At 44.0% G+C, this 10,735-nt stretch overlaps 1 protein-coding gene across 1 annotated transcript; it reads left to right on the plus strand.

Annotated features, from left to right (window-relative positions):
• Positions 1-407: 407 nt before the first annotated feature.
• LOC124672765 (protein DETOXIFICATION 16-like) lies at positions 408-8,977 on the plus strand. Its single transcript, XM_047208945.1, has 8 exons — positions 408-662; positions 7,049-7,593; positions 7,691-7,777; positions 7,966-8,022; positions 8,112-8,350; positions 8,475-8,593; positions 8,682-8,768; positions 8,918-8,977. The coding sequence occupies exons 1-8, from the start codon at positions 408-410 to the stop codon at positions 8,975-8,977; spliced, it is 1,449 nt and encodes a 482-aa protein (XP_047064901.1).
• The last annotated feature ends 1,758 nt before the right edge of the window (positions 8,978-10,735 follow it).

The following is a 10,735-nucleotide window of genomic DNA, read 5'->3' on the forward strand; positions in this document are numbered from 1 at the left end:
CCATGGCCTGCCGCACTAGTCCCGCACGTCCCCGCCTCTGCCGCTTGTTCTCACGTGCCGCTGCCGCTACCTCTACCTCGAGGTCTTCCACGAGATCCACGATCGTGGACCAGGCCGGTGCAAGGTGCTCTGCGGCTGCTTCCCAACTACATTGTGTGGTCAGTCATCATTCACACCAGAGTACCACCGTGTCCAAAAGGGAGGTGAGGGCCTGGATTACCCTGGCTGTCTGCCTGTGGCTGTGCGTGTTGTGCTTCTGAGTTCTGAATGCGATGTGCGTCTATATATATAGTCTGGATTCTGAACACGATTGATACTTACTCTCTTTGTCGCGCACACTCTCGGGCTCGGGTCAACAATACACAGAGAAGAAGGGTGAGGGGTTTGACACCGCGCCGAAATCCAACATGGAGAAGCAGGCAAGCTTGGAGGAAACCCTCCTCCCGAGGAGCCGGCCGGAGTGGGAGGAGGAGGAGAGCTTGGCGGCGAGCGAGGAGGTGAAGAGGCAGCTGTGGCTGGCCGGGCCGCTCATCGCCGGCAACCTGATGCAGAACCTGGTCCCGATGATCTCCGTCATGCTCGTCGGCCACCTCGGCGAGCTGCCCCTCGCCGGCGCCTCCATGGCCAACTCCTTCGCCACCGTCACCGGATTCAGCCTCCTGGTACGCGCGTATACATCCTCTGTTTTTCTTGCCCTGCTGGTTCTTGGACCATGCTAGTAGTATGCTTGCCCGAATTCACAAATCAAATCTACCAATTCATGCATTATACGCATCATTTGGTAGTATATATTCATGAATGTTCGAGTTACAAAAAGAGAAAGTCATCACGTATTGCCATTTCCTTGGACTGTCGTTGCGCTGTATGCATGCATGCATCACGTGCTCTTTAATCCCATCCATCAAATTGGCATATACCCTGCAGAGATCGATAATCCTCTGTTTCCCACTGGAGTATATACATGCCTGCGTGGTCTCGTCGTGTCCCCGGGCGAAGTTCCCGTCATGTACTTTAGCTGGCAGAACTGAGAGGGAGAAGAAGAGCACGGGAAGAAGAGGAGAGGGAGGAGCAGCGCCGCCCGCCACCGGACTCGATACCTACTCCACTCCACCGCCGGCCGGACCATCTGCCACTGCCGCCCCGCCCTCCTCGAAGCTCTTCCTCCCTCTATGCTCCGCTCCGCCGCCATCTCGCTTTTCTCCAGCGACGATGCAACCCACACCTGACACCTCCCTTCCCCAAGTCTACTGCTCGCCGTCGCTTTTTCCACCGCAGGCTTGCTCTCCTCTCTCTCTCTAGGCGCTGGTCACTGCTCCCCCCGCCCTCTCTCTGCTCTGCAGAAGAAACGAGAATACCGGTAAAAGCGGATCGAACAAGAAGAGTAGAATCGTGCAATTAGAATAATGGGTGTTCGTGGGCACGATCACCCCGTCGGGGAGCAATTCTGCTAGCAGTGATGGATTGTTGGATACATTGGAGTATTTTACGTGCTCGGGCCAGAGGCCTTAAGTTTTTAAAAAAAAGTATTTTACGTGTACGATGACAAATCCACTTCTGTAGCCACCCTTGCAGTCAACGTATGGGTAGTTTTTAACCACGCAGTCCATGTGTTCACTCAGAAACGAATCGGCTCTCTCCGTCGAATAGTGTAATCAATTGCCTAGCTAATCGTGCTCGGTCCAAAATTCGACAGCTTGACGAAGATTTTCTAGTATAACACCAGTAAGTTAACCCAAAAGAAGAAGAAATAAATTTCATGCGTGACCTTCAACACTAAACCGGACGGACCTTAATGGCTCTGGGGATATACTAGTCGCCTTGATATCTACCACAAACTTGTGGCTCGTAGTATCATGATATTATCATGTAGTACTATCATAACTAGATTCAGTCTTCAGTCATTGTATCACTTTCTCCTTGATGCAAAGTATACTACTTATATTTATTGATTTAGAATTTTAATGCAAATTGCGTATAAGATTTATTTTTTAAATGATATTAATTTCTATAGTTCTACATGCTGTAATATGGCATTTTCCTATGATAGCAATATGATATATTTTCGCACTAATTATAGTAACGCACCTGCAGTATTTTGCATGCATGAATGCATGATGCTATCTATCATATCCTATTGTGAGTAGTCACAACCGCTCGACCGTGATATCCCAACCATAAGCATATATGCTTCTAGATGTGTGCACAAAGTAATGAGGAAAGATTAGTAAAACAAATAAAGGCCGGTAATATGGGATGCAGGTTTGAACTACGCAGCAGATACACATTGAATGGAGTATGTGCCATTGGCACAGCTGGGACAGGATGTTTTTTAGTTGGGTCTTCAATTTTTTGACAATAAATGGGAGAGCTACCATACTGTAGCATTGATCTAAACCGAGATTTCCATCGAGGAAATTTAGTTGACGAACGTCACATGAACTGCTACTACCTCCATTTCAATGAATAAGGCGTGCTCGCATTGCAAGATAAACTTTGACTAAAAAAATTGATAAACAATTTTTTTATTGTACATAATTAGTATCGTTGGATTTGTACTAAAACCAATTTCTAAGGATGCTAATTTTGTAGCGACAATGTTTGTATATTTAAAGTAATTCTTGGTCAAACGAAAAGCACAGAAAACAAGAACACCCTTATTCATTGATGAAATGGAGGGTACTCCATAGCTCAAGTTTACAGTTTCAGAAGAGACGACGCAAACTTCTGGCCTGCTGCTCAGTATCCATAGCTCAAGTTCTTCTCTCGATGTACATTTTATGGGCTGTACCGTCTTGTTCAGGTACTAATCTGCGTGAAGTGAACAGCTGCCCATAAAAATCTGGGAAGCAAGTACTTCGTTGCAAAACGAACAGAAAGTGCAATCGTAGGATTTGCATCAAGGGGAGAGCGATACGATGACTGAAGGCTGAAGTTTCCTAGAGCGAGAGAAATGGATTATTGGCTGGCCGGCCAGATAGAATTGACCTAGCTGAAGAAGAGTTCACGACGGATTGGTTGATTAAGAAGAGTTCGCAGTGGATTGGTTGATGAAAGAAACTTCACCATGGATGCGTACCAAGATGCAGAAGAAAAAGGACGGAGAGACCGTCAGTTGCACCCTGTTGGGGGAAGAGATATTAATAATTAGATGTGACGTCCGTCCAACTAGCGTTAAACAACCCAGCTATCCGAAATAAATAAGACATTGATTACAACTTTGGGTGGTACTCTCTTGGTCTAAAAATAAGTGTACATGCGAATTTTTCTAGATAAATTATAAAGTGGAGTGCAAAATACATTAGGAAAATGCAAACCAATATCTCACTTCTCTTTAATTCTTTCAACTCCAATAAGATAAGTGCATGTAGAAAACAAGAAAATATGTGCTAAGTGTTATTGGGTTATATTTTCATGTGATGAGAGAGAAGCAATTTTAATACTTTAATATGCATCGAGAAGATAAAAGAACACTCTTTTATGAACAAAATTTGAAGCTAAATATCTACTTATTTGAGGACAGATGAAGTATATAATACTATACAATCTATGTGCACGGGTAATGGGCAGCTTGGTAGGTAGGAGGGGCGGTGAGATAGAGACATACAGTTGGGGTGAGGACCTAGGTGATCCACCATATTTTCTCTTTGCTACCTACCAAACGAATGACCTATTAGGCCGAATACAATGGTAGAGAAAGACATGTCTTTCCTTACCCGTCACATTAGTTAGAGAAGGCAATAGATATAAGTCATACAATGTATTATCTCTTGTAGCAATCTCTAGCAATTAATATTAATAATTAAATTTTGGTTGGAAATTTGTTGCTAAGATAAGACATATATATGTAACACAATGGAGAAAATCCCTTATTTTTTAAGAGATGATTCCTTAGCTAAGGGAAACAACCTTCTACAACTAAGCAAAATTCCAGCATTGCATCTCTAAGAGAAGATGGACATCATCCCATTATGCGTGCCCTTATGCGCCCTCGTCTCAAGTTAGAGTGTAAATCTTATAGCGTAAATGTGCGGTACATATAAAGCTAGTTTGATTAAATAGAGAGTAGTATTTACAACTCACTGCAAACAAAAGAAAAAGGAGAAACACACAGCACTACGGTATTTCGGGATACGCTTAATTTATCTCTTTCTAGACGCCACCCAAATGGTGTACATGTGCCCTATCATTGGCAGATCTTCTCTCTTTATTTTTGGCAGGGCCCAGGATGCTAGCGTTGTTTCAAAAAAAAAATTACTAGCATTCATAGCTTGGGCAGGCAGGAAATCACAAGATTAGAATCTACTTGCACAAACTTCTTTTAGGCCTTTGTTGTCTATGACGTCTGATGAAAAGTCTATAACCCCCATGTACTGAATATTTCAGATGAAGTTATTTTATATATGTATTGCCGTCGATATGATTATAAAAACGATTGCTGAACATCGTAAAGCGCTAAAATATTGTAATCAAAATATGGTATCATTATTACATATGGGAGAGTGATTGCATGGAAGCTTGCAAAAGTTTACACAATCAGGTCATTGGGAAGCTATGTCCATGAGGTAAACATTATAGCATATCCGACCTTGGTTGTTGCCGACCATCCTGAATAATGTCCGATTTAGGGGTGCAACCCCCAGCTGGCTAGGCCTATCAGTTTAGGTTATTTTCATCTATTTCTATCAGAATGAAACAACTCTATTGCATAGTAATTTTAAACACAAAAATTAATTCAACATGAATTCAAACATAGAAATGATATAGTGCATACAACAAAAAATATTAAATTCGGAAAGTTGTTGAGTAAATAGTTTGGTCGGTTCCAACACATGAAAATGAAACTATTTGCTTCTTTTGAGCGACTACAAGTGGTGAACCGGATCATCTTGCAGCTGTTGATGAATAGATGCATGACGCGCAATTCAGTGAAGCTGACCAGGATGGCCAATTTGGCATGACAAGAGGGCCCTCGTAGTCACACTGTTGATCATGCACTTGATTCATGCAGTGGCGGAGCCGGCTTGTGTTAGGGTGGGGCACACCCCACCCTAGCATTTCATCATAGCACATATTTTAGGGATAAAATAGAAAAAATAACTAAAAAATCTAGCTCATACATACATCAAATTATCTTACCCGAAAAGTATATGGTTTTATATATGATAGATCTAGCAATGAAGATGGAGCCAACTCAATATCTCTAAACTTCTGGCACGCTTCACATCCTTGTTGTTCACAAGCTTCTACCGCACAAGTAAGATTTAGAATAATATTGGTAGTGGCTCTAGAACATTACAATTTAATATCTTAGCCCTATGAGAAACTATATATGACATCTAAGATTTAACTCTTGAACACAATCCACACACTAAGGACGATGCCCTCACATTTGGAGAGTCACTGTGCTAATATATTAAACAATAGGAGGATTCCAATCTTAGTCTATGGCCCGGCACGCTACCGGGGGTAGATTCACAAACCACACAGCTGACCTGTGTTGAACCCTACCTATCTTAGTTTGATTGTGGCTGACCATATTGGCCTCATGACTCAGTTTCGTTACCTTAATATCCCTTTCCTTCAGTAACGATCGGATGTCAACAATTCTGAATGCATAAATGGAGGTATTTGGTGTTGACTCCCTGATTAACTCAAGGGTGCCAACAGTTGTATAACACGGCGGGTTACATTGTTCCACCATGCACGCGAGCAGAACGGAGGCGTCGATGGCACCCACACTCTGGCATGAAGACAATGACAGGAGGTTGTGGGTCATCGTTGGTGGCATCATCATATAGCGTGGTCGGAGGTGGCTGCCGAGATCGAAGCAACCTGGAAGCTGCTCGAACTGTCCACCAAGCGGTGAGCGGGGCTTCGCCTATCGACGAGCGTGACGGACGGGAAATCGCCTCCCCTCTAGCATGCTCCCTAGAGACTCCAGCAGCAGAAGCGGCATGGCCGCCGCGGTCAGCCTAAGCCGGAGCAACCCGCGAGCAGTGGCAGAGCAGGCAGCAACCACACTAGACCTTGCCTACACTCTCTTGGACCTCGTTGCTCCTATGCTCACCATGTCGCCACGTTGCCGACCACGGCAATGACGACGGCGGCCGCCGCACAAGCCCGTCTACACAATGGATGTGACAAATGTGTGTGCAGCTACGGGAGCATTTGGTGGCACGGTGAGGAGTCCCGCGGCGGTCACACATATGGGTGCGCACATGAGGTGGCCGGTGAATCGAGATGACCAAGAGCCCCCTCCATTACCGATCGTTGTCGTAATTCGATGACTTTTAAGAAGCGTGCAGGCTTACATCCGACGACCATCATTCAACAGCTCTAAATGGGCGTTGTTTTCTAGCATTTGTGTAAATAATATTACAGGTGCCGGTTTCGCATATTTTTTTACCGTCCCACGCCCTTGGTACCATCCGTCCGGTACTACCTATTTTACCGCCATTAGATCAGAGTGTATGAAAGTTTTATAAAAATGTCAACCAATGTAAAACCTGTATCAACTTTATTGTTATGTTTTTTTGATATGTCTAGGCATGATGGCTTTTGGTAGTGACATAGAAATGTTTATTTATGTTTAGTAATACTATCTCCATCCCAAGGCTTAAGGCTTATTTTTTGGAAAAGTCAAAATAAGTAAAATTTAACCAAAAATTTAGAATAATCTATCAATAAATATGATATTTTATAGATAGCACATGAAAATATATTTCATTATATATCTAATAATATTAATTTTGTATTTGACATGTTAATTATTTTTTAGTCAAACTTAACATAGTTTGACTTTCTGAAAAAATATAGGCCTTAATCTTTGGAATGGAGGTAGTATGAATTTTTCTGTCTGAGTGGTAGAGAGAGAACTTTCAGAGCAAGTGCTCACAGTGCGCAGAGTGCACTGCTCTATTTTCTGTTTTTTACGACTACTTTAATACTTCCTATTTATAACTTTCCTGATAAGGTACACCCTATATTCCAAATTATACGTAGTAGTAATAATTCAAACAGGCCCTAATATTTCTACATTCATGAGCAGCTTGGCATGGCATGTGCTCTGGACACCCTGTGCGGCCAAGCATATGGAGCCAGACAATACCATCTTCTCGGTATCTACAAGCAACGGGCAATGCTTATACTGACCCTGGTCAGCGTCCCGCTGGCCGTCCTGTGGTTCTACACCGGCAACATCCTGCTCCTGTTCGGCCAGGACGAGGACATCGCCATGGAGGCCGGCACCTACGCCCGGTGCATGATTCCGGCGCTCTTCGCCTACGGCCTTCTGCAGTGCCACGTCCGGTTCCTGCAGACTCAGAACATCGTGCTCCCGGTGATGCTGAGCGCCGCAGCGACGGCGCTCTTCCACCTCCCCGTCTGCTGGCTGCTGGTGCATGGCCTCGGGCTGGGAAGCAAGGGTGCGGCTCTTAGCATCGCCATCTCCTACTGGATCAACGTGATCGTTCTGGCCGTGTACGTGAGGGTGTCGAGCTCTTGCAAGAAGGCATGGACGGGGTTCTCCGTGGAAGCCTTCCATGACTTGCTCAGCTTCTTCAGGCTCGCCGTTCCGTCTGCTCTCATGGTCTGGTGAGTGAGATCTGGAGCTCAATTTGTTCGATCCAGTGCTCTAATGTTGTGAACTGTGATCATTATCCATGTTTTGATATGGTGGAATTGGGCGCAGTCTGGAGTGGTGGTCGTTCGAGACCCTCGTGCTGCTTTCAGGGCTTCTTCCAAACCCCGAGCTGGAAACATCGGTCCTGTCGATCACGTAAGATAATCCAAATTGCCGCGATTCTTAATACTACCTCTCCATAAAATGATGCCGTATGTTGCTCTAAATTTAGATGTATCATACATACGAATTTAGATAAGTCTTCGACATCTTTTTTTTGTTGGACGGAGGTAGTATGTTAATTTTCTTCGTATCCTCACACATGTTGCCTCTGAGGACGACAGAATGAACACCTCGACCTTCCTGTTCATGATACCCTTCGGCCTCGGAGCCTCCATAAGGTAAGCAAACCACCAAAGCAGACTAATTATGCCGGCTAGTTATATATCTCACTCATTCATCACACTACTATACATGACCGTGCTTACAGTACCCGAGTTTCAAACGAGCTTGGAGCGGGCCGACCATGGGCCGCCCGCCTTGCCGTGCGCGTCGTCATGTTCTTCACCATCTCGGAAGGTCTGATCATGAGTGTACTACTTGTCTCTGTGCGCTACATGTGGGGCCGTGTTTACAGCAACGAGGGGGAGGTCATCATGTACGTAGCCAAGATGGTTCTGCTGATTGCAGTTTCAACCTTCCTTGACGGAATTCAGTGTGTTCTCTCAGGTAATTACCAGATGCATATATGCAACCCGGCCATGCCAATAGCCATCCTTCTCTCCTCAACTGCGAAGCAGTTTATCTTACCATATCGGTATTAGAGATGTGTCATGGATTAACTTGTCTGCAGGTGTGGCTAGAGGCTGTGGGTGGCAGAAGATATGTGCCTGCATCAACCTCGGCGCGTTCTACATCGTCGGCATACCAACAGCCTATCTCCTAGCCTTCGTGCTGCGCTTGGGCGGAATGGTGCCTAATCCTAGCTCCTCCAGTTGATTGTTACCTCTTTTGTGTTCGACAACCAGCTAATAATAGTTCGAAAATATTGCGTGATCAGGGCCTTTGGGCGGGGAACATCTGCGGCAGTCTCGTGCAGGTCTTGCTGTTCGTGGCCATTACACTGCGCACCGACTGGCACAAGGAGGTATATTTATAGTATATACAAGCTTGGCTATGCATTTCTAGTTTTCCAGGACTATTTAGTTCTAATGCGCGTAGATAAATTCATGTTTTGTATGAACTTCATCCGTACGTTCGGGGTTGCCTAAACTGCATATATCCGTGTATTTATAGGCAACAATGGCCAAGAGCAGAGTCTTTTTTTCTGCCCTGCCAACAGATCTCGTGACATGAAGATATCATTAGGTGCTGCTCAAGTAAATGGCCAGGAGGTTGCGGTGTGTGAATCAACTAACCACTTAACAAGCATTGGTTGAAGACCAAGTACATGGGAATTTTCGGTCCAATTCTGCAAGAAGTGGAGGCGAAGGCGCTGCAGATGGAAGTAACTTTCTCTCACGAAGGAAGAGAGTGTAACAAAGAAGCTCATGTGTGCTGGCAAGGTTTGCATCTGTCGACGTTTCTAGGTTTGAACGACAGGTTGCGATTACGTGTTAATCATATGCCACGAACCCAGGTTAGGTACAATACAGAGTACGTCTCCAATACACATATGTATAGGAGCTGAAAACCAAAAATAAAGAAAAGAGGCCTGGCCCTATTACATATCCTAACACCCTCTCTTAATCCGAACCTTTCAAAAGGTTTAGATTACGTTTGAATTCATCAAGCTTCTTGATTGGAAGGGCCATTGTAAAGCCATATCGGCAATCTGGTCTTTACTTGAAATAAACCGAATGGCCAACTTCTGATTAGCAACTCTTTCTCTGACAAAGTGAAAATCAATCTCAATGTGCTTGGTACGAGCATGAAATACTGGATTTGCAGATAGGTAAGTTGCACCTAGATTGTCACATCAAAGACTTGGTTTTTTCCTTTAATTTAACTCCAAGTTCAGTAAGAAGAGCTTCAACCCAAATTAATTCAGTTGTAGCATTTGCTAAGGTTTTATATTCTGCCTCAGTGCTAGACCTTGAGACTGCGGCTTGCTTCCTGGCACTCCAAGAGACCAAATTCGGTCCAGCAAATATAGCAAAACCACATGTGAAGCGTCTGTCATCCAGGCAACCAGCCCAATCTGCATCTGTAAAAGCACTCAGAAAAGTTGATGAAGATCTTTTAAAAGTAATACCAAGTTGTAAAGTATCTTGCACATATCTGAGAATACGTTTCGCAACTGTCCAGTGTTCTGTAGTTGGAGCATGTAAGAACTGACAAATCTTGTTTACTGAGAAGGCTAAATCAGGACATATCAATGTTAAGTACTGGAGAGCTCCAACAATACTCATGTACTGAGAACTATCTTCAGAGCCAAGAGGTGTACCATCTGTCAAAGAAAACTGTTCAGATGAAGACAGAGGAGTAGGAGCAGGCTTGCAGCCGTGCATTCCAACTCTATCAAGTAAATCTGTAGCATACTTCTCCTGTGTAAGAAGTAAACCATTGTGTATCTTCTTTACTTCAATACCAATAAAATAATGTAAGTCACCCAAATCTTTTATAGCAAAGTTTGCTTTCAAGTCTTGAAGAAGAACAGTGATAGCATGATCAGAGGAACCAGTAACTATGATATTATCAACATAAATCAGAACAAACATAGTGATACCTGACTTGTTGAGAAGAAATAGTGAAGTGTCAGCCTTTGATGGTTTGAATCCAAACTCACATAACTTGGAGCTGAGCCTAGAGTACCAGGCTCGAGGGGTCTGCTTCAGTCCATACAGAGCTTTATTAAGCTTGCAAACATAATGCGGAGCGTGAGAGTTTTCAAAACCAGGGGGTTGTTTCATGTAAAACTCCTCTTCCAGAACACCATGTAAAAAACACGTTCTTGATATCTAGCGGACATAAATTCCAGCCACGGGAAACAGAAAGAGACAAAACAATTTTGATAGTGGCAATTTTACCACAGGGCTGAAGGTATCCTCATAATCAATACCATACCTTTGCTTAAAACCCTTTGCAACTAGTCGAGCCTTGTATCTGTCAATA

The sequence above is a fragment of the Lolium rigidum genome, chromosome 1 (assembly GCF_022539505.1).
Source record: "Lolium rigidum isolate FL_2022 chromosome 1, APGP_CSIRO_Lrig_0.1, whole genome shotgun sequence".
Lineage (NCBI taxonomy): Eukaryota > Viridiplantae > Streptophyta > Magnoliopsida > Poales > Poaceae > Lolium > Lolium rigidum.